At 33.1% G+C, this 23,878-nt stretch overlaps 3 protein-coding genes across 10 annotated transcripts; 2 read left to right on the plus strand and 1 right to left on the minus strand.

The window, feature by feature from the left end:
- Positions 1 to 4,645: 4,645 nt before the first annotated feature.
- On the plus strand, positions 4,646 to 9,659 carry LOC106668690 (vesicle-trafficking protein SEC22a-like). The gene is made up of 6 exons (XM_014397662.2): positions 4,646 to 5,068; positions 8,340 to 8,503; positions 8,572 to 8,715; positions 8,926 to 9,050; positions 9,114 to 9,182; positions 9,278 to 9,659. Exons 1-6 carry the CDS (start codon positions 4,887 to 4,889, stop codon positions 9,476 to 9,478), a joined length of 885 nt encoding a protein of 294 aa, XP_014253148.1. The 5' UTR covers positions 4,646 to 4,886; the 3' UTR covers positions 9,479 to 9,659.
- A 68-nt stretch (positions 9,660 to 9,727) lies between these two features.
- LOC106668665 lies at positions 9,728 to 14,927 on the minus strand. 8 transcript variants are annotated; one of them, XM_024226844.1, is made up of 9 exons: positions 14,854 to 14,927; positions 12,160 to 12,203; positions 11,953 to 12,080; positions 11,789 to 11,897; positions 11,545 to 11,732; positions 11,406 to 11,485; positions 11,214 to 11,349; positions 11,103 to 11,145; positions 10,901 to 11,046 (listed from the first exon to the last, which is right to left on the minus strand). In XM_024226844.1, the coding sequence occupies exons 2-9, from the start codon at positions 12,182 to 12,184 to the stop codon at positions 10,991 to 10,993; spliced, it is 765 nt and encodes a 254-aa protein (XP_024082612.1). In that variant the 5' UTR covers positions 12,185 to 12,203; positions 14,854 to 14,927; the 3' UTR covers positions 10,901 to 10,990. The 8 variants fall into 8 exon arrangements, with proteins under 8 accessions (XP_014253108.1, XP_024082608.1, XP_024082609.1 ...); XM_024226845.1 differs by having other exon boundaries at positions 10,953 to 11,061; XM_014397622.2 differs by having other exon boundaries at positions 9,728 to 11,046; positions 11,103 to 11,349.
- On the plus strand, positions 14,914 to 22,197 carry LOC106668666 (serine/threonine-protein kinase VRK1). The gene is made up of 8 exons (XM_014397624.2): positions 14,914 to 15,038; positions 18,739 to 18,916; positions 18,979 to 19,034; positions 19,108 to 19,177; positions 19,246 to 19,439; positions 19,498 to 19,714; positions 20,959 to 21,135; positions 21,485 to 22,197. Exons 2-8 carry the CDS (start codon positions 18,745 to 18,747, stop codon positions 22,099 to 22,101), a joined length of 1,503 nt encoding a protein of 500 aa, XP_014253110.1. The 5' UTR covers positions 14,914 to 15,038; positions 18,739 to 18,744; the 3' UTR covers positions 22,102 to 22,197.
- Positions 22,198 to 23,878: the final 1,681 nt, after the last annotated feature.

The following is a 23,878-nucleotide window of genomic DNA, read 5'->3' on the forward strand; positions in this document are numbered from 1 at the left end:
CAAACCACTCACGCAAATAAATACGTTCACACAACCGTAGTCAATAGGGTATTTTATATGCCAGTGATTAGCCCCACATTACACATGTCCAAAGCATTTCCAAACCTATCCTACTTTTTCTAGGTCAAGGGTAACCTTTTACAAATCAAATGAGGCCCTTTCCAAGTCGGGAGCAACCCTTTCCAATTGAAACGTAACCCTTTCGTATGAATTTAAACCCTTTCCAATTGAAATGTAACTGCGTACTATTCAAAGATTTATTTACAAAATCCAATTGTAAATAAAAGTAAGAAATTTTATGGTTTTATTTACCTCATACATTAAATAATACATTAAATCGGACCAAATATTGTTGTAAGATAATCAATGGAAGACTAAGAGATAATTCAAAATATTAAGGATCCCCACTTTTTTGCGAATTTTTCTTCCTTTCCGTGCTTCTTCTCTCTCACTCACTCTCTCTCTCTCCCTCTCTCTCTCAAAAAAAAATAAAGAGAAAAATTAAAACATTAAACTTAAGACGAAACAATATATTCGAAATTCCAATTAGAAACTGAACAAAAAACTTAGAACTAAAACATACTCCAACTCTTTCTTAATAACCAGCATAAAGCTGTTTAATAATGTCCCAAATAGTATTTCTTCTGAGAGCAGTTTTCGAACTTTCGAAGAAAATATCCAAAACATCCGATGGAAAATAATTAATACCATCATAAAAGCATGGAATCATAAATTTTTAATATTATGTTTTATATCGTGTGGTTTTGCATTCTCGAAATAATTATCTTAATAAAGAAAATTAAAAAATAATTGGTTCATTAATTTAAAGTCGTGTCTATCAAAAATTCTTGTTGGTTTTTATTGTTCACTTTTTGTTTTATGTTATTCGTTGATTTCTTACATAAATAAATACATATTGTCTTACAAATTTATAAACCAAAAATTATTGTATTGTGAAGTATTTAGTAAAAAATGTGTAAAACTATATTTTTTGTTTGTATTCTATTTGTAAAATAAATTGTAAAGACCAAAAGGGTTTGCATAAATTGTGTGTATAATGTAAATTGTACAACTCACGTTAAGTGGTAGAAAGGTATTTGCGTGTTAAAATAAAAGTTTAATCACTCAATCAATCAATATCTCTCACACACACACCCACACTCTCTATCTGTCTATCTATCTCTGGGTAGTTACAAAAGTCTCTCTCTTTTCTCTCTCTCTCTCTCTCTCTCTCTCTCTCTCTCTCTCTCTCTCTCTCTCTCTCTCTCTCATACTCATAAATATCTATCTATATTTATATTTATACATATATCATTATATCTGTACCTCTCTATCTTTCTCTTTCTGTATAAATATATCATTGATTTATGATAGTACTACGTCTCCTTCATACATAGTTGATAGAATTGAACACTACCTTCAGATTTACAGAAACATAGGGAGACCCCTCCAAGATGATTACATTGGTGTATATAGATAATCGTTGGTAGTATGAGGTAAGTTGAAAATAAAATAGAAATCAAATTGAAAGGGTAAGTTGTCAGAAAGTAAATTAACCATTGTAGATAAATAGTTTTTGTAGTTTGCCTCCGCTTATAATATGTTTTGAAGGATAGAGTAAGAAAGAGCAAGTAGCCGGTTTTAAATTTAAGTCGGTTCTCACACTCTGGATTACAATCCTGAAATAAGTGGGTTTTTAGGATGGTTCTCCAGGGACGACACTAAAATTTATTTTTCACTGTGGTATTTCTATTCCTAAGACATTTGTATAAGTAAAGCGAGGAAGAGCGCAATTTGGTGCTGCGAAGCATTGCAGCATTTGCTATTGTCTGGCACTGTCCCAAGGGTAAGGGAGCCCAACAATACTTCTCTATTATCACAAGAGATATGTTGAACCTCCAGCCCCCTTCGAGCTCGCTTTATCAATGAAACTTAGCAATTGTTTATGCTAAACTGTTATATGTTTTTCCATTTATGTTTTCTGCCCCAGTTGAGCCCCAAGCGTTAATCACCAGCTTACGGCTCTTGTCCGTTCTCTGCTTAACTAATGGCCTTTCCTTTCGCCTCCTCATAATTCAACGTTTTTTCGCCGGAACGGACTGACATGCCAATTTTTAATTACAATTTCTTAGGGTAGGGAATTTTTTTCAAGTAAATTATTATCGATTTATTTAAACCTATAAACCTATATGGTAAAAGGGGAAAACGACAAGACAGTCGCTTCCATTAATCCTGTGAATCGTACGTACATAGTAAAACTTTCGAATGTTTTTTATCGAAATGAATAAAATTACATTTTTTCTTTCAGTTAAATATAAATTGTAATTAAGGATATTATTATTTTTGGTACAAAAAATACACAATATATTTTTTCTCTTGATCAAATCTAATTAAGCTTAATAAGTACTAGCATTGTTTCTTGCTTTTTTTCATTGATTGTTACATTTTATTTTTGTTTTAAAGCTGAATATATAAATATTTTATAAGTTGTTACGAATGATTAATTATTTAGCTTTTGCCTATTTTCAAATGAATAAAGAATCACCGCTCTCATCAAGAATTTTTGATTTATTCGTGAAAATAGAGATATGTCGCTGTTGATTTATGAACGATCAAACTCCTAACATAACGTCGATACATAGAAAATTCACCAAATAGTTAAAGAAGGCGAGTTGTCCAATTTATAGCGTTGGTTTAGAATTTAATCAAATCCAGCCGAAGAGGAGCCTTATCCAGGTTCATAAACAAGTCGGCCGACGATGGAAAAACCCTGTTCTGAAAATTATTTAGAGAAACGGAAATAAAAAAACATTCCACTCGGAGAAGCACAATCCATCGGACTCGATATCGAGTAGCCGATATAAAAATATCTCTTCTGAGTTAATATTCCGGGGGGAGGGGTTAATTTGTCGCTAATCCTGTTAGGCGATCTTGTTTTCTGGACTGGACCGAACGAGTCGGGAAGGAAATTTTTGACTGGATGTCTAGTTTGGAAAATGGAAAATTTACGTAGCCCACTCGATAGGTATTCGCAGACCTTGATGAATAAATTCGTAGACATACGGCATTCTCCTGGGGAGCGAAGTCCCTCGGCAAATTGAATGCGCTCACGACGTTAACAGTGCGGAAAATTCAATCCAGGAAATAACCGCATCGGTGGCGGAGGGGGGGGGGAATAGGACGAAACATTGTAATTTACCCCTGCTCGTTCTGCTGTATTTCAATGGTTTTCAAAAAAACTATTTACTGTAGAACCGTCAGAAGTTCACCCAACGCAGCAACTGTTAAAATAGTAGTGACATAAAGCTTAGACGAAATGTACTATTTAAATAACCTTAAATAATACTTTATAAAGTAAGTCCTTCAATAAAAAAAGGCGACAACTATATTTTCATTAGAAACGCCAGAATTTCATAACTACAAACAATTATCCATCTGACAAAGTTATTGTTGTAATTTTATAAACTAATCTCCTTTCGTTCCTGATTTTTCGCTGAACTTACCACTTTCATTCCACGAAAAGCGGAAAAGCTCTAACTATAAAACTAAAATGTTTATGACGTTGAAATAAAATAATCCTAACTGGTAAGACTATATTTAATGTTTCATCGCAAAAGCAAGTTTTATGTTTGTTAGAGTGTTGAACATTTCAGATGTTGAGAATGACCAAACCTCTGCCAATAGATTACCTACTCAAAATGTTAAAATTGATCATTAATTGTAAAAAAAAAATAATTTCCTAAATTACAACATGCAATAGTTAATAGAGTCGTTGTAAAATTTTATTTTAAGCCAAAAATTTCGGGAAAATATTGAAGCAATTCTTATAAGCTAATTCCCAAATCAGGTTAAGTAATTAGATTTGTCTTAATCATGGAATTCCTTATTCATTCTTCCGTACTACTTTATAGTTCGAATAATTTTAGTTTAATTCATTGGCATTGCCGGCTAAAAATATGTAAACTTTATAATTCATAAAATTAGATCGCACTTACTCCGCCACACTTTTTTATAAGACCCACTCACTCTCTCACTCTCTCTCTCTCTCTCTCTCTCTCTCTCCCTCTCTCCCTCTCTCTCTTTCCTATCCAATTACTCAATAAATCTCTTTACTTCTCTCATAATTTATTTCCCTCTGTTATTCATATTTCACTCATTTTTACATTTTGTCTAACACTCTCCATATTACTCTCTCACTAACTGATTCTCTTTTACTTTCCCATTCTCAATGTCTCCCACCTATTATCCATCTTTTTTTACGAGGCAATTACAACTACGTGGTTATATAAACCCTCGGGTTTTTTGGAAAAATAAAATAAAAAACGTTTGTAAGTATGTCTGGTTCGAATGCAGGGCCGCTGGATTCGAACCGGGGACCTTTGCCTTACAGCGATGAGCGCCGTGTCAACAACCGACGCCCCTTATTTTAACATCTTTAACACCATCGCTCAATCACAATCACACCTCTTCTTTTTTTCTTTCATTCCCTTAACTTTAATCCGCTCGTATTGATGCTGAGCCATAATCAACCATTAAAATTTTTTGCCTAAGAATAAACTTTATTCAATGAACAAAATTAGCCTACGAATAATCGTTGAAATTGTTTATATTTTCAAATTAAAATGATCAGAATAGCTTTAGAAAAATTTGTCGTACGTACGTTAGTGAAACGGAGGTCATCCTACCCTCTGCTGGTTGCCGCGGCAATCAGAACCTTCTTCTAGTGATCACTGGAGCGTAGTTTGACTCTGTTGGAGGTTCCACTGCAGTTATCCCTGACACCAGTTGCAATGTCCACGTTATCATTCTGTTGATTACTCTTCTGGTGCCGTACATCGACGCAAGACGTTCTTCCAGTAATTTACCCACCATTTCAACACTTAGATATGATCTTGTATGTTTTTATAACGAGGACGAAAGACGGCTTGCCCCTCTCGGCTAGCACGGACTTCAACCACGAGATAAACAGGAACATCAAAGAGAACAAGAAGTACGTGAAGATGGTGGCGAACAAAGCACCTCAGCTTCCTGAGAGGTGCATACTCGAGCTAGAAGACTCCGTAATTTAGTGAGTATGGGTCGTCTCTTTCCTCTTAAACAATCTGTCAAGATTATTTCATTTAAATTGTTCCCACAGTTAATGGTTAATACCATGGTAACTATGTAGTACATTCGTACTATAGCCAAGTATTTGCTTTAAAAAAAAATCAATAAACATGGTGGCACTTCTCTTATGTAATTAAGCCTAATTTTGAATTAATGGACGGTTGCCTGGTCCAAGATATGAGCCAGTATGATTAGCATAACATTGGTGTCAACTTATCAATGTTTCTTTTCTGTGGGGTTTCTTGACACACTGTCCCCCTTTTCGGCCATTGGCAGGGTTAGTTGCCAGTGTGTTTCAAAGGAAAGAAGTGAAAATTCTTAATGTGTTCTTTGTATGTATATTTGTCTCTTGTTATTTTATCTCTCTATCTTGTTATTTTATTAATAAATTGACAACCCAGGATAACAATAAGAGGTAAGCAAGTTATAAAAACAGAAAAAATATGAGAAAGTTCAGCGAAATAAAACTAAAACTCAGAATTTTCTGTTGTAATTGTACTGAGGGCGATGATGACCTCTAGGCGTTTAATTACTTCTTAAATACAACCAGGTGTGAACACAATGTCCCGAACAGAGAAAGATGTAGATGACTTTTATTTTAAGATATGGTGATCACTTTTATCAATGTCAAGTCAAAATAGTGGACAACATTGTTTGTTGGGAGAGAGACAAATTTGTAGTTTAGAGGAGAGGTGATATGGTGAGGGATGAAATTTATTTGCTATGATTTGGTTTCGTCCAATATGATCCTCCATTTCTTGAACCATGCTTTCAAACCAGATAGATGGTCCTGGAGGCGGAAGTTGGCGTTTTTTTTTTTTTTTTTTTTGGGGGGGGGGGTTTTTGTTATAGCCGTATGTAGGAAAGTGCTATTCCTATTCCTTACAAAACTGAGCACTTTCCTTGTTGCCTATTTATGGATCTCCTTGGGTGTTATAAATATTCTTCCGAAGTGGCTGTATCGTAAAACAGGCTAAGGCTTTACATTCACAAAGGATATGTGCCGATGTCTCTGGTTCCTCTTAGCAGAGCCGGCATGTTTCCGTCTCAGCCTTGCCCACCTTCTTAAGGTGAGAGTTAAGAGGGCAGAGGCCAGTATAAAGGCCTATAATCTTCCTCAAATCCTGCTTGCTGAGGGAGAGGAATTCTTTCATTTTCTGTTTTGAGATGTTTATAAATCTCTTAGCCTGTCTGTCTCATATCTGGTATATTTGTCCGGTGTTTGAGTTTTTCTTCCTCAATCCATTTTTCCAGTTCCTACTAAAGCACACACTCTTGAGTACTTAGTTGTGGTTCTGGTCCCATGGGTGAAAGGGTTGCTCCTTTTTTGGCTAGGTGATCAGCCTGTTCATTTCCTTCTATGCCTTCATGTCTGAGAACCCATTTTAAGATAATCTTTTTTTGCTTTCCCAGAGTCATTAGGCAGTTTAGGCACTCCCAGACATGTTTGGAGTTGAAAGCATATGCATTTCAGCCTTTATGGCTGCCTAGCTGTCTGAGAGTATGTATATCTGGGCACCTTTCATATTATTCTTTATTAGCTCATGTGCACATAGTTGTACTGCATGTACTTCAGATTGGAAAATCATTGGGATTAGTCCAAGGGGCTTCGCTAGGATGTAATTTGGCCTTGGTTGGCAGTATCATCTAACGTTATTGTGTCCTATCTAATTGGTAGAAATATCTGCAGTGAATAATAAATATAAAATAGGACCAAAGATTGCTGCCTTGTGGAACACCTGCTTCGGCATAGTGTACGGGGGAAAAGGATGTTCTGATTCATCCTTGAAAGAACCTGTCAGACAGATAGGCATTTAGGATAAGGAAATAAAGGAATGGAAGGATACCATTGAGTTTCTAGAACAGGGTCCCAGACTTGATCAAACCCTTTCACCTAGGAAAGTACCCAAGCAACATTCCTTCCATTAAAGGATCACCTTGGATTGAGAGGAATGGAACAATCGAGCATTCAAGTAAGGAATATATGTAGTTGGTTCAGTGGCAGCAAACTGCTAGGGCGATATGACATAGAAGGTGCTGAGGTTTTTGAGGTGTGGGAGCAAGTTTTATGGTACTTTCCATTGGATTGAGTTGAAGAAGGAAGAGTATAACTTTTTTTAAGGAGATTTTGGAGGATGTTTATGGTGTTAAGGTCAAAACCAGTGGATTTTTTTTACTATGAAGTAACTGATGATGAATTTGACCTTCGATGGCGTGAAGGGAGTTGACTACTCAATTAAAATAATATTTTGATCAATCATTACTTGAATTATCACAACAATGAAAGAGTCCATGATATTTTCTAAACTTTACCATAAATTTCAATTAAGAAAATATGAATTTTTTTTGTAAGAAAAATAAAAAATATATATACACTTTTTGTACATAAAATGTAGTTAAGATGATATATGTATGTGTCTTCAATCTCTGTCGTTTCCAATGTTTCACATCATACACACTCACTCATTTTCCACCAGATGTTTGTATGAATTTGAATTTAAAGGAATTGAAAATAAAACAGAATTGTAATACTGACAAAATAAACGTCAAAGATTTAAATCTAATGTATATTAATAAAAGGGGTCTGGTGGCTGAGTTGTTATGAGTGATTCTTATATTAGACACGCTAACATTGCTGGGTTCGAATTCTGGCATTGCTTAAAAAATTACTGAGGTTTCTTTGTGACTTTTGCCAGGTGGAAAAAATATTGTAATGTAGCTTTGTCCATTTCAACTTCTGGAGAACATTCTCCCTTTTTTTCTAGTACATTAGGGGAATGTAAATAAAAACCAATTACAATGTGCAAAGTGCACATTTGCCCCGGATTGCCCTAAGTGATCTGGTACCCCCGAAGACGGCCGTGGCTGGCCCTTGCAGCCTGGCCCTCTCCTTTACTATTTATTTAAAGATGAAAATATGAATATAACGAAGAAGATTAACATTCACTGTTGTCTGAACTCTCATCACCCAAAATGGGAAGTTAAATGTTAAGCCCATCTATGACAAGAATTACTGTATTTTCACCTTTATAATAGCAATATTTTTAAAACGAAGATTTAGAACAAAATGAACACATATTTGCCATCCCATTTGTGATAAATAAAAAATATAAAATAGAATATACAAAATTTTTTGTTTGGTTAACTGTATTTATTTTATTAGACATTTACACTAAATTATATCTCATCCAAATTATAACTCTTTTCAAAAGTAATTTTTAATTTTATTTCAGTATGACTACATACATAGGTGTATCCTATCTTGTGTTAGTGGAGTACCACTACTCTGCTGCGTTGGCGTTTAATTTCCTAAATGATCTCATGAAAGAGTTCATTCAGAAATATGAAACTTCAAAAATTGATAATGCCAGGAGGCCATTTCATTTTATTGAATTTGGTATGATTTTTTTTATATCAATTATTCTTCTCAAATGAAATTGCATAATCTTTTTTCATACATTCTAGATACATTCATACACAAAATGAGGCAAGCGTACAACAACCCCCAGACATTAGCGAGAAGGGTGAACCTGAATGATCTCAATGCCGAATTGAAACTCAGACCACCTTTCAGGCTCACAGTAGACCTAAATGTAGCCAAATTGGGAGGTTAGTTTTCATTCCTGTGGTTGACGTTTAAAATGACTCCTGGGGGCTGAAAAAGAGGAAGCTTTTATGGTTTGTCGTTTAAAAATGTGATTTTTTATCTAGCACAAATCATACTTTTGCCTTCTTACCTTTCTACAATATTTCCTTGATTTTTTATATTATAAATTTTGTCCAAATGTTTATCTCCATTTCTGTTTTTGTTATTTTCAGTTGGACCAAGGACGGCACTAGAACCCATGCCGATCTTTGGGTGGGTGGCTATACTATTTGCTTCGTTGTTGTTTATGTTGGGGATTTTACGGGGGTTTTCAGCTCTTCATGTTTCAAGCATGGAGGTAATTTTAAATTGGAAAAAGACATCAATTATTATATAATTAATTTATCTAATTAAATAATAGGTTTATGGAGGGACAAGCCCATGGCATGGTATTTTATATATAACCGAAGCACTGTGTAGACTTTATCAGGTATTTCTTTCTTTTAGATAATTGCCGTTATTATTACATATTATATTAAAACTTAACATTATTTATGTAACAATTACATCCTTTACTTTTTTCAGATATATTTGCTTTATTACAAAACTAGACATAGAATGATGAAAAGTTGGGTTACCACTTCTGCTCTTCTCTTACATATATTCATTCTTTGGAATTTGAGAAACCCATATCAACATAGTGTGTTCATCCTTTCAACACTGGCAACACTTTATTACACAGCAGTTAGAAAGAACCAAGAAAAACTGCCAAACCTTGAAGTTTAACAAAAAATAAGGAGAAGAAAAAAAGAGGGAGAGAGAAACAAGATCTCTGTTTTAAATTTGTAATCATTCTATATATATGAATATTTTGTCAATATAAAAATTGATGACAAGTGAACAAACAATTCTATTGTTACCTACATATATTTTTTGTAAATTAATAAATCATTTAATATATACATTATGCAGTTCTGTTTACAAATTTATTTTTTATCATTTGAACCTTAAATTCAAAGGTTATTCTCTATCCTACTGAAGAAGCTGATAGCATGCCACTCCCAGTCACTAGGTCCAATTTTTTGCTTTTCATCTGAACAAAAAACTGTGTTGGAAAAAATCATACTGCCTTTGTTTTAGAAAAATGGTGAAAAATTATTTAATATGCAGCATTACTAACAGCTGCTGGGGAGCATGGATGTAGTCGCAGCTTCTATCCTATCAGTAGTTGATTATAGATCTATGTTCTACTTTCAAAGCTTCAAAACCAACCTCAAAAGGTGTTTCAAAGAAATGCATAAGGTAAATATCGAGTTGTGTTTAGTACACACAATTACTATTTGCAGAAGTAAGGAGAAAAGCCATCGCATTGAGGAGAAACACACTCTTAATTTCATGCTAAAACTTTGTCACAATATTTCTATAAAATGTCTGTCAAAATATACAATTTAACTGTGAAAGTCTTAACTCACAATGGGAGAAAAAAATACTATCTCTTAGGGTAACGGCCTCGGACCCCAAGTGAATGTGTAATTGTCTATAGATGTATTTATTGTAAATTATTTTTTATCCATATCTTCAAAAGGGGATCTGTTACAGTCAGTAAATGTAAGATGGAATAATGGGTATAATATCATCTGTGTGCCTGCTTGGCGGGTTGACCTCTCTTCTGGGATACAGTTAACATGTGGCAGATGGCCGAAGACAAAAAAATTAAATACTCGCTTAAAATTCTATATAAATATGTATCTGTATTTATCATTTGGCCGTTTCTAGATGTACAGTGAAAATTAGGATTACATTAGTTTTACATTTTATTTAAATTGTAAAATAGAGCACAATCTCTTCAAATTTTTGAAATGAATTAATTTACTTCAATCTTAAGTTAACCACAGTAAATTTTCATTTCCATTTTTTCCCAGCTTGTCTAAATTTTTCACTATCCTCCATGCACTGGTCCCAATCAGCGGATAAATTTTGCCAGACGTAATCACCAATTTTTCGCATTTCTCTTTCCATGAATTTAAGAGTTTCTCTTCTATATCTACTACGATGGGTGAAGTTTCATCATCCAATTTCCGCGCGTCTACATCAATTTTCCAGTCTATTTGCACAGCTTTTGTTTTTGCACTTTTTCTCCGCAGCTGTAGCAATTTTTTCAAGAGGCGCAGGGTCAAATGGAGAAAATGAGGCGTTTTTTCTAGTAAATCAATACTGCAATCATAGCTTGCTATATTTGCCGCTTCAGAAATGAGTTCTATTTTCCCAATAAGCATTTCCATTGCATGTTTACATATTTCAAAAGTACAGCACAATTCGTTTAACATTAACATTTGACATTCGCAAGAAGTGATCTACAAATCAAAAACCTGATACAAAATCAATGCTTGTTTTTTAAATAGAAAAATACCTTTCCATCTGATTTCGAAGACCAAATAAATTCCAAAGCTTTTCTTAAAAATTTCACAATAAAAAACGTACAATCTGGATCAAATGCACTTTTTTTTATATTATAACATACATGCTCTAACACTGAGCCTTTCCAATTGTTGAAGCTTTCAGTGCCGTTTATTAATATTGCTTTTCCCAAAAAGGTGAAAATAGTTTCAAGGCATTTAGTTAGCACAATATCCGTACCAGAAGAATGAGTTATATGCCTTGAATTAAATTTAAAAAAATTACGAGTTGAATTATAAAAGCTATAAATAAATACCTGAATAAGCTGCATGGAATACTGTCACTGGGATTAGAAAATTGATCATTTCCCGAATCTGAATGGATCCAAGTTACAGCCTGCATTGAAACCAAAAACCCAAAAGCCAAATCATTTTTATTACTCACCTCATACTTACATTCCAGTGGTGAAAAGGTGTTGAAGATTGAAAAGTGAGCGTACGCTTAGTGTTAACAATGGACTTCAACTTTATTATTGCTTTGATGAATTCACTATTGCTTTCATATGAGGAAGACTCATCGCTTGACGTCTTGTCTTCCATGTCAAGACACAGCTCACTGAACTGACTTGAAAGTTGGTTTATTTCTACAGAATTATTTTTACAGAATTAAAGAAAAATGCTTAACTTCAAAGTGTTCAACCTTCAATGCACTTATTAGGTTGTGTCGGTATCAAATCGCTTATTTCATTTATTATATATTTCTGCAGATATTTTATAATCTTGCTCTGAAATGGTGAATTTATTTCTTCCTAGAAATTTTAAAATGTTATTTTAAACTGAATAAAGCATGGAGGAAAATTGTACCTTTTCCCAAGCTAGTACACATTGAGTTTTGATGTTTTTGAAATGATCCTCTATAGTTGTTCCTATTGGCTTTATTTTAATTATTGTAATTGCAGTAGCAATAATTACTTTATTATGAACACGTTGAACTGTTCAAAACATAATAAAAATTCACATGAATTATAAAAAAAAAAAAAATTGCGAATCAAGTGGTATGAACAGACTCACTGAATTTTTCTAATTCATTCTTCATTGTACACAAAAAATTTCACCTGTGCAAACATCAACAGTTGTATTGCATTAACCAAATTTAATATCTTAACTTAAACAATGAAAAACAGCCAAATTTATAAAAATAAGCATAAAAATGTAAAAATCAAATTTCAAATGTATTTATTGAATTTGAATTTTTAAAAAACAATTCATTTTATCTGCTAAAATTGGTCATATTGACTATACACCTGCTAAAGTAACTAAAAAGTACAAATCTTAATCAAATTAAGTGATTTTCATTTAACACATAATATTAAACAAAAAATAATTAATGATACATGTAACAAGAAGTGTGTGACAGTTTAGAATGTATTTAATGAAAATTAGCAAATTGTCACGGATTAATCCTTGACCAAGAATTCAAAAATGTTCAAATACTTGTGAATCAATAACTTTTTTGATAAATAGTTTGATTAATTTATATAAGCTCAATTCTACATATACACATTTATACAGAATTGTGCTTATGAGAATCATCTCAGAACCCAGTTTTACCATACTGGTGTCAAAATTAGACTCCAGGGCTGTCCACAGCTAGGTCATTTCAACCCCCAACTGAGAGTTTTAAAACCTTGGCACATTCACACTCTTATTCATTCTTAAATGCATTCTTTACTATTTACTTGTCATTCACTACAGTAGAGTGTTCAATGAGGTACTCAATATTATGCCACCAACCGTTTCATACTATACATTCACACTTATAAATATATTCTCACAAAACCGTTAACACAAGACACATTAATCTCCAAACTTTTTATATAAACAATATTAACATTACCTATGACATAAAAAATCTTTGTATATAAAGCACCCCTGTTTTCTCCAAAAATAGGAACAAGACACCAAAATATCTAGTGGCATTTATACTTGTTCACTATATGGAGCCAAGGAGTGGGACCCTAAAATTAAGTGGGACTCATCGAGCAATTTTTCATTACATGACAGTCATATAAGCTTTGGGTCAAAAGTGTCAACCTAGTATGGCCTATTCATAGTTCATAGTTGGCTAAGTAAATAAGTATAGTTCCTCTTTTTTTATTTAGTTCTTCCAATTGCCACCTATTATCTGTGCTCTTGATATGCAACAATCTTAAAACAGTTAATGAGAGTATTTTGTCAGAGTTAAAGTAGTGACAAAATGTGGGAAATAGTAAAATTGGTACATGGATTCAAAATGTCAAATGTTAAGGCCCTTCTACTAGTTTTATATTTTTTGTTTTTCCAAATATCCCTTGTTATTTTTATTTAGAAGGATCTGTTAAATTTTTTTAAAATTCCATTTCCCAGACATTTTTGTTTCATTTCAATTTGTTGAAGATAATTTCTCAAGAGCCTGAGTGCACTTTTATGCCATCTTCTGGAAGTATGTAAGTAAAGAAGTATGCAAAGTTGGCAATCCAAGTGCGACTTCAAATTGCTGAAATAGAGCAATCAACATGCATTGCCCATGTAATTGTTACAACATACCAATCTTTGTAATTTCTTTAAGAGATCCTGTCATCTTTTACTTTACTAGGGCACAATTATGTACCTGAATCTTTAACCCACACTTGTACCAATCTCCTTGGCATTTCACCATCTGAAGATGGGTGGGGTGAGTCTCAGTGGGTCTGAGCGAACACAGAACATGACCCAGCGAGGATAGGCAATTGGTATGGATTCAATTATATATTTACAAATACTCTGGATCAAGATATGGTCTTGAAGAAGAAACCAAATTCAGTTGCTACTGCCATTTTAAGGTCATCATCAGGACAAAATAAGCTTAAATATGTCTACACACTGGCATATTTAAGTTTTTACAGGCGATTGAAGTCTGACTCTGACCCGACATATGGGGTCAACTCTGTATTTCAACTCAGTCATTGGGACTGTCAATCTGTAGACATATTTAAGGTTGTTTTGCCCTGAAGATGACCTCAAAATAGGTCGAAAGCTTGGGAGTAGCAACTAGATATGCTTTTTTCTTCAAGACGGTACCTTGATCGGTTTTATTAAATGAAAAAGCGGTCGATACTTCTAATACTGAAAACAGAAACTTCAATTATATATTCTTGTTGTGTTGGTCAGTCAGACTCTTTGGCATTTCACCTTCTTCAGTACATAAGTGTTTAATTATTATCTCAAATAAACATTTTTACATGGATGGTCATCAAATTAATATAAACTTCCTGACAATATACAATATCTAATATCTAATTATTGATTTGTATTACAGTATTATTCCTTTAATAATGTAAGGATGGCAAGACTTCAAGCCTAATTCACCCCTTCACATTTAACTTCTAGCAATTTCAATGAATTGTACATATGATGAAAAGAAGAACTGAACCAAATCAGGAAAATTTCTTATGTCAATTATTCACAATGTTATAAAAATAATGCTACCAGCTGAAAGTTTAAAAATAATTTATTGCCAAAGTGTGATTAGAAACAAAATAAATAATTAATTATTCTTAAACCACAAGCAATTCATATATTCACCCATGCTAAAGTAAGATATAGCAAATTAATTTAAAAACCCTAGGTTTTAATTACAAATCAAAATATATATTGGAATAAAAATAAAAAATCGTCAGAAATTATATAATTATTATACAATTTAAACATTAGAATAATAATTAATAATAAATTGTTTTTTCTCACCCTGCTTGTTAACATGGAAACGGACGCCAAAACTTGAAACTTAAACCTTAAGTTACCTTCCTCATAGAACCGTTTAGCCACCCCTTTTGGTTTGTGGTAACCGTAACGGTCAAATATTACTGTTGAAACTTGTTATTACGGGGTTTTTGTCGGTTGTCAGTAATATCCGAGTTTTAAAACTAGTTGTAAGTATACAAGTCATCCAAATGTTCTTTCTGTTTTATTTATTTCTGATTGAACTTGTTTTAGATTGATGTTTTTCTTTTTTTTTAAGAGAAAGTACAAAACTAAAGTTTACCATTATGAGTTGTTTTTATTTTATTATAAGTCAGCATGGTTGAGTTAATGAATCGAAAGTTTTTAAATGGGGGTTTGCAGTATAGATTTTCATGTAAATAACTGCCTGTATAGACCTGTGGGACCACATGAGAGAAGTTAAATCTGAAGGAAAAAAATTTTCAACCACGACCAAACAAAATGTTTAACTTTTGTTTTGTTACAATACTAAAGCGAGTCTGCCACTTTATCTATATGATCAGAACTGAATATTTTCATTGCGTTAAGGTGGCTCCAGAAGTGGGATTCGCCGAATGCTGAGCAAAGGTTTGCCGAATCTCGACTAGTGGGGTCACAATATTCACTGCTTACCTTCCTCAGTTAATTGTCGGTTTCCTTCTGCTTCAAAGTGCACAAATATTCGTGAAGTAACCGAACTCAAACCATCCACACATTTGCGAATCAATTGTAAACATCAACCAACTCTGCTACTTATTTTCAATAATAAATGATTCCTAACTAGTATAGATGTATTAATGAAAGAACGCTGTAGTGTTGTTTCTGTCGGTTAGAAATGGATTGGCCCGACATCCCTTAGTCTGATAGTCTTGGAGTTCCTCAATCAGTACCAGCTGAGTCAATATTTTTGATTGTTTCTATTCTGAATCATAAAAATCAGAACAAAGTTTTCGTTGCGTTGAAACAGATCGAAAGTAAGATGGGGTAAACAGTAGCAATGACAGTTTCACTGTTGTCCATCACGATTGGTAGTAAGTTGAATTGAGCATGGCACTTCAGCAAATATGTGTTTCCACAAAAACCGGCAGGCTGTACTAACCCCGCATGTTACATAGCGTAAGCGCATACATACATAGCATGCTATTTAGCAAATACTAAGATGAGATCTCAAGACTTGGCAAATGTCAGCAGCAGTCAGATTCCGGAGCTACCATTATGCTACTGAAAGCCAGAATAAAATTTCTAATAACAACGTTTAGTCTAACTTTATGTGATCAACAAAAGTTAAATGAAATCTGTCGTGAGAACCTTTGGTTCAAGTTGTGACCAAAACGTAACTTGAAACGTACTTAAAAAAACAGACAAGCCTCAAGTGGTCTAGAAGTGGGCTGCTGAAATCATTATAATTTTATCTTGAGCATTACTGCCTTTGGAATTATCGAATTCACTATTGCAAAGTTAAGAGGTTTGCATTTTGCCTCGGAATACTAGGCAATGTTATGCAGTACCTTTATCACTCAAAATGAGTTGAGTTCTACCATAAAATAAATGAAAATTGCTGGACTTACTATTGCTGATAGAAAGAAAAATATGATAGAATATGTAAAAAGGACAATTATTTGTGTGAACAAAAAATGATTCAAGCCATTTTTAATTGTGAGAATGCACATTTTGTCAGTGTCTAGTCGATCGAAGTAAGTTGGCAATACTGAGTTATAACGTCAATGCTGAAAATGTAATTTTATATACAAATAATTTTTAATATGCATTTCAAATTATGTAGTTTTGTAATTTCCAGTCTGCACATCTTTGAGATTTTGGTCTGTTAGACGTATTTCTACTTTTCACCATCGTCAGTGGTGAGTTGTATAAATCCACCTCTAAAGATAACAAAAAGCAAATTATGTATCTGATAGTTCAAAACGGCAAGGATAGGTAGACCAAAATGATCTTGTACGACTATGCAACAGGTTCATCAGCCCGTTAAGCTTCAAGCATAATCTGGCGATTCTTCCAGTTATGTTTGGTATATTCAGGTCGTAATGTTTTAGCACAAAAGGTCTTTGATATTCGCCTGCTTATATATGTGTAACTGGATATTTTCATTGTTATAATACTGAAAAACAGGAAAATATTGTAATAAGATAGTGTTAGTCCAAGTGTGTCGTTGATCCAAGTAAGTTGGTAACAGAGTATATCAATGCTTAAAATGCAATTTTTATGAATAATGTTAATTTTCATCAACAGTCATAATTAAAATATTTATTTAAAAAAAAAAATTACTCAAAGGCATGGTCACTTGACCATCTGCCAGAGTCCACAGAAACATATATATTAACAATTAAGGAAAGAAGAAAAAAATAGGTAACTTTAAAATTGACTAACATAGGCATATTAATTCATTTTATTGTCAATCCACTTAGTCGGACAGTCAGAAATGTTATAACTCTTTTTTTTTTAATTTGATTTACAGATTTTTTTATGGTTGTATATATGTACAGACCAAATTTAAGGCCTATGACACATGTAGCAGTTTTAATGAAGCAGGAAAACCAAGCCGGTGGGTCATTTCTTTGTTAAGGGTGGTACATGACAAACGGTGTGCTGTGTATCACCTGGCAGTTTTGAAACGGAGTCGGTGGGTTGAAAGATGATTACCCAAGTTGGTTTTGAAAGCATTTTTCCTGGAATAGTTGTGTAGTATTCCATCAGCCGTTCCATGTGTATCTGTTTTGCGTCCAACTATGTGTTAACCTAATTTCTGATTTTTTTGTTTTTTTTATCATGCAATTTTTTGCATTTATTTATTCATGTATTTTCTACATGAACCACTTTTACATGTAACATACTTTTACATTATTAAATTTTACATCATATATATTTATAAGATCAAATTTAAAATTAATTATACCATATATTGTTCATTTCCTGCACGTTACAATTTTTAACAAATTGTTCAAACACTATTACAATGCTGTAAAACATTGTTATATAAGAGGTGCCGGTGGCCACGTAGGTGTTGACACCACACTCATCACTGTAAGGTAAAGGTCCTGGGTTCGAATCTAGCTGCCCTTTTCATTTTCAAAAACACCACCACCCCAAGGGATGATATGACCTCTGCTGTTGTGAATTTGTTAAAATACGAAAAAAAACTTGTTTTCTCTGAGGAGGTTTATTCGAGTGCTCAGCCAGTCTGAACCATTCAGAAATGATACATCCTAAATCTGATTGCTGCAAATGCACCCCGGTAGTGTTGTCACTCCAATTCTTTACAGATATTTCTTGTTGGACCCATGTCCAGTGAGTGTCTCCATCAGCTTTGCCATTATATTAAGTGTCAATCCGACCCTGTCTTCTACCTTTTGAAATTTTCTACCTTTTTATCTAGATTATTATCTTGATTATTCAATATCAGTGCAATTATTGAAGTGTTCTATTTTCGTCTTTTTCCCACAATCAATTGAACCCATATCTAACTGTCATTCTTTTCTTTTTTTAACATTGATAATGTTAAGAATTACTCGTTCTTCATCCATTTCACTAATAAATAATAATATAATGTATTGCACTATAATTGACAATATTGGAAAATGATGTGAACAAGTCGAACATCTGGTGGAATGGTGAAACCGACACGATAACTCCTAGTGAAACAGCAGTGCCAGTCAGCTGCGAACAAAAATGCTTCAGTCAAAACTTCTACATATGTCATAGCCCTAAAAGATTAACTCTAACCCAGAAAACTTGTCAATGTTGAAAATGCTTTGTTTAACCAAAGTTTTGATAGTGTGCTTACAGGCCCATCTTAAGCCAGTGAAGTCTTAGTTTTTATCACATTTTCTCTTAACCTTAGTTCCATATGTTCAGGTTGTAATGGTCAAAGCTGAAAAAGCGGCTTCAGCAGTGAAAGCCAAACCTAGAAAAGCCAATGGCTACAAATTTCCTGAAAAACTTCCGGAAGGGCAAATCCTTAAGGATGTTATGAAAAAGGAATGGATCCTTGGGCCTTCTATTGGTAAAGGAGGCTTTGGTGAAATATATTGTGGTTGGTATTAATAATCAATTTTAGCCTTTGTTTTCCATAAATTAAGTGTATTTGAATTTTAGCTGCACGATATGAGAATGGAAAATTTGATAAGAGCTATCCATTTGTTGTAAAAATAGTAAGATAACAACTTATTAATTTTTTTTTTTTTTTTTTTTAATGGACATCATTTACATCATTTATTGCTCTAGGAACCTCATGAAAATGGTCCTTTGTTTATGGAAAAAAATTTTTACATCAAAGTAGCCAAGCTAGAAAATGGTACTATTTTTTCTGAATTACTTTTTTATTAAATCAATTGTTTAGAATTAATGTGTCTTTTTGTTTAGTTGAGGAGTGGAAAGCCAAGGAGAAAATAAAAGTTTTAGGAATTCCTACGTATTATGCCTCTGGCTCTCACGTTTTCAAAGATGAAAAATATCGTTTTCTCATTATAGAGCGTTATGGGAATGATTTGTGGAACTTGTTTTTAAAAAACAAGCGATTCTTGCCTGAAACAGTTTTTAAATGTGCCTTACAAATAGTATGTGAACTTTTAATTTAACACAATACATGTCTTATATTACATTTTTTATTTACAGATAGATGTGCTTGAGTTCATACACAGTCGGGATTACATACATGGCGATATCAAAGGGGCCAATCTTCTCTTAGGCTTGCAAAAAGGCACAGAGAACAATGTATTTCTTGTTGATTTTGGTCTGGCTTGCAAATACTCGACAAAAGAATTTAAAAGAGATCCAAAACAGGAGCACAATGGAACTATTGAGTATACTAGCTGTGATTGGCACCTTGGCGGTGAGTGATTACATTACGTGATGATAGACTATAATATATTTGGTTGTAAAATAAGTCTATTACATTTTATCCTTCTGATTCAAAGACATTTATTTAAACATTATTGTTTACCCACTCTGAAAAGTTAAGGCCGTTTTTTTAACTGAGTTTCGTTTGAGGTCTCATATTTTTTTAAGGTCCTTTGACAAATTAAAATGGAAAATAAAATAGTGCTTTTTCATAATTTACTTGAGGTTTTATTACCACAAAGAGAAAAACCCCAGCTCAAACTGCTAGGAAAATTTATAACATGTAGGATGATTTTTTTGTAGAAAGCATTTGAGCAAGTCGGTAAGTGGTTTGGTAAGTTTAGAAACAAATTTTGATTTGGAAGACACAGTTTGACTGTCGACCAAATTTAATCTATTTGCACAAACAACCAACACTCACTGCCACAAGATATCACAGAGATACTTATCTCACATATATCATACAAGCTTTTCAACACATCTGAGTGCAGCTGGGTATGTGTGCCAGAGCGATAGTTTTCTCACATGTTGATTAGGAAGAATTTATTGGATCGCATCTCCATCTGCGATCCTTCTTAAAACCAGTTTTAAAATTATTGATAACTGAAGATGAAAAGTGGGCCCAAACATTCAGAGACGAAAATCTTGGGAAAACACAATGGCTAATAAATATATAATAAAACTGCTCCAAAAGCCAGGAATACATGCCAATAAGGTAATGTGCATTTGGTGGGATTGGAACGGGGTGCTTTATTATAGCTTCTTCCACATAACAAAACAGTTAATTCTAGAGAATACTGCTCACAATTGGAACAATTAAAGGCAGCAGTTGAATAAAAATTGGCTAAACACAAGGGCACTACTAAGCACTAGGATACTGCTTGCCTCCATGTTTTTTTGTAAAATGGTTTTGCTTGGTTGGGATGTGCTACCCCCATCCACCATATTCACTTACATTACTCCTTCAGTTTTTTTAATTATTTCAAGCTCTGAAAAATATTAATAGGAAAAAATTTAAACCACTTGAAAAGAAAATTCATTGAGAAGTTCACTCAAAAACCTGAAAAGTTCTTGGAGGATGGAACAAGTTCCTGAAAGTTACATCGAATTTACAACCAATCAATGACTTATTTTACGATCTGATACATTTCATATTTTCTTATTACAATTTAAAACAATTTTTACTGCAATTTTTGAGAATGTGAGGTTTACGATTTCTATATCAATGGGTTTTAGTGCCAACACGTAGAGGCGATATGGAAATCCTTGGTTACAATTTACTACACTGGATTGCCTCAAGCTTACCATGGGAAAATGATATAAAAAATAAAGAAAAAGTCCATGAGAAAAAACAACAATTAATGAAAGATGTTAGCAATTACTTTAAAAAACATTTTCCAAATGTGCCAACAGGTAATAATATTATTTATTTGTGATTGTGAGTGTTCTTGGAGTTTTTCCCGTTTTATTCATTAAGGTATTGTTAAAAGCATCATTTGTTTTAATAAATAACTCCAGGGGGCGTCAGTGGTCACAATGTTTAAGATGTTGGCGAAGTGACTTATCACTGTAAGGTAAAGGTCTTGGGCTCGAATTCAGAGGCGCCAGATACCAGCATGTTAAATTTTTTTTGTTTCACAAAAACACTGACACCCCAGGAGTTGATATGACCTCTGCTGTGTGAACCCCCTTAAAAAAGAAAAACTTACTAAATAAATAACTCCAACTTTTTAAAATATTTTTATATGACTTTAATTTTCAGTCATTTCAAAATACATGGAGTACATATCAAAATTAAAGTATGATGAGGCACCTGACTATCATTTTTGCAAAAATCTTTTTACAACAGAACTGAAAAAGATGTCATGTCCTATTGGAAGCAAACTTGATTTTTCTGCAATAAAGAATACACCGAAAAAAATACCTAGCACTCCTAAGAAAGTCGCGACTCCAAGATCAGGGAAAAAGAGGAAAACTCCGACTAAAGAGATTAACGAAGTCAGTGATGCAGATCCTGAAGAAATCCAACCAAAAAGAACTAGAAGGACACCCAAGAGAAATGGAGTTGTCCCAGAAGAAGACAAAGAAGAGGAAGAAATTAAATCAGAGACAACAGCTAAATTAGAGCCAAAAGCTACTAAGCCCACACGTCGTGTAAGAAGGAAGATTGAAAAGGTTGCCATCTTATCAGATGATGAGGATGATGAAATTATTGCTAGGACCCCTGAAGAACCAAAAAAGACTGTTAAAAAGACAAAAAATCAAAAAAAAGAAGTGGACAAAGTTAGTTGGAGAGATGCCCCAACAGTTGCAGGAAATATAAATAATAAAGCAGGTGAATACATTAAAAAAACAACGTTGTCAAGAAGGAAACCATAATAGAAATTGTCTACTGCTGTTGTTTCAAATATTGCCTGACTTTTTATTATATTTTTTTAAACTATTTTAATGTATGAATACATCATTTACTTGTTATTTTGTTAAATCCTTTACTGTAATTTAACTCAATTTGTTGATCAATTTTTCACTGGTTAACTTATTTATTAATAAAGTTTTTGTGTACAAATAAAAAATATCTGAATTCATTACATAAGCGTTATAGATTGAACCAGCACTGGTCTGCAAGTTATTCAAATTTTCTCTTTGCACCGTCCAACGAATATGGCTGAAATACATATACTAAGTAAGTGACTTAGTACTGGTTCAAAATGTGTTCACCAAATGTCAACTCACAGGCCAAGAAACAACTATATACATACTATACCTACAATATTATGTTGTAATGTTATGTAGGAAACCACAGTAGGTTAGTGGATAGATGTTGCATTCTCAGATGGTATTTCTCGCGATTGTGGGTTCAATATTTTCAATGAATAGTGGATTTTAATACAACCTGCCAAATAAATCGAAAGGAAGTGTGAAAACAGCAAAGTGGTGGTATAGTAATTGGCAAATGACTTAAATTTGTGTTAAAAACTTCATAACAATCGGTGCACAATGGGATAAGTATCAAAAAGTAAAGATAATACTAAATAAATTTTTAAAAAATCACTAGGGCAACTACATTGAATTTGATGAAATGTGAGCACAACAAAAAAAATTCACATCCTACATGTATTTGTATAATTTAAATAATGTGTAATCCCAGGCCCTGAAGATGATCTCAATAAAGATCGAAACGTTGGCACAATAAAGAAAACGTTTTTCTAAATAACCTACATCACACAAGACCGTATCTCACGATCTCCAAATAATCATTAACTAATGGTCACTAAACACTACACATAAAAATAATAAAAAAATTTGTTTTGATTTTTGTAAATCAATTAGTTTCAACAACTTACCCCATGCAACTTTTAAAAATTTACTACTTTTTTCCCTCATATAAATATAAATTAATGTAGTATTTTACTCCTATTTTTCAAATCTGATAAAATCTTTTACTTGTCTTAAATCAACTTAAAATTTGAAGAAAAAAAATCATAAAAATAGGCTGTTTCAATCATCAATTATTACTGAATACTGTATAAATTATTTACCAATTTTCAAAGGTTTGAACCAGAAATCATTTGTTCTATATATAACTGCATTTATATTCCACGATTGTTTTATATTTTTAATGATGTCATGGATATACTTATTGACTCTTCCTGTTGTACATACATTTGATAAAAATGAGTTGTTTATGTCCTGTATCACCTCTACAGGGTGATTCGAGATGAGATACAAAAAATAGTTACGAATTTTCCATCGGATTTGATGTTTTTAAAATCTATGTTAAATTGTCTAAAGAATGAGTCATCTTTCGAACCCTTTCAGTTCAACTTTAGCCACTTCATTACCATAAATATATAAGTGCATTAGTGTTAAAAACTAAACAAGTGTCAATGCGTATTGGGATAAGTATCAGAAATCTAGATATAATTAAATTAATTAAAAACTATTTACAAAGAAAACTTCAATGTGAGTGCATAAAAAAAAAGTTACTACAAAAATACATATAGTACCAAAGGTCTAAACTTTAAAATTGCAATCCTAAAAAATTGGGTTTTTCGACCAGTCCAGTTTTGCCCCAAGGATGTAGATAAACCTTTTAATGGTCAACATTGTGTTTGTTTAATGTTTTCCTCTTCATGTATCATATGTGAATAGCCAC

This window comes from Cimex lectularius, unplaced genomic scaffold (assembly GCF_000648675.2).
Source record: "Cimex lectularius strain Harlan isolate CLEC.00 unplaced genomic scaffold, Clec_2.1 scaffold7, whole genome shotgun sequence".
In the NCBI taxonomy this organism is placed as follows: Eukaryota; Metazoa; Arthropoda; class Insecta; order Hemiptera; family Cimicidae; genus Cimex; species Cimex lectularius.

Bases quoted from the DNA above. Each gene is read 5' to 3' on its own strand.
- LOC106668690 (XM_014397662.2), top strand. From the start codon at position 4,887: ATGATCTTGTATGTTTTTATAACGAGGACGAAAGACGGCTTGCCCCTC. The intron at 8,716-8,925 runs GTTAGTTTTCAT...TGTTATTTTCAG, and splicing joins AAATGTAGCCAAATTGGGAG to TTGGACCAAGGACGGCACTA. The intron at 9,183-9,277 runs GTATTTCTTTCT...TACTTTTTTCAG, and splicing joins CACTGTGTAGACTTTATCAG to ATATATTTGCTTTATTACAA.
- LOC106668665 (XM_014397622.2), bottom strand. From the start codon at position 12,184: ATGAAGAATGAATTAGAAAAATTCA. The intron at 12,081-12,159 runs GTGAGTCTGTTC...TGTTTTGAACAG, and splicing joins GAATGAATTAGAAAAATTCA to TTCAACGTGTTCATAATAAA. The intron at 11,733-11,788 runs GTTGAACACTTT...ATAATTCTGTAG, and splicing joins ACCTAATAAGTGCATTGAAG to AAATAAACCAACTTTCAAGT.
- LOC106668666 (XM_014397624.2), top strand. From the start codon at position 18,745: ATGGTCAAAGCTGAAAAAGCGGCTTCAGCAGTGAAAGCCAAACCTAGA. The intron at 18,917-18,978 runs GTTGGTATTAAT...TTTGAATTTTAG, and splicing joins CTTTGGTGAAATATATTGTG to CTGCACGATATGAGAATGGA. The intron at 19,440-19,497 runs GTATGTGAACTT...TTTTATTTACAG, and splicing joins TTAAATGTGCCTTACAAATA to ATAGATGTGCTTGAGTTCAT.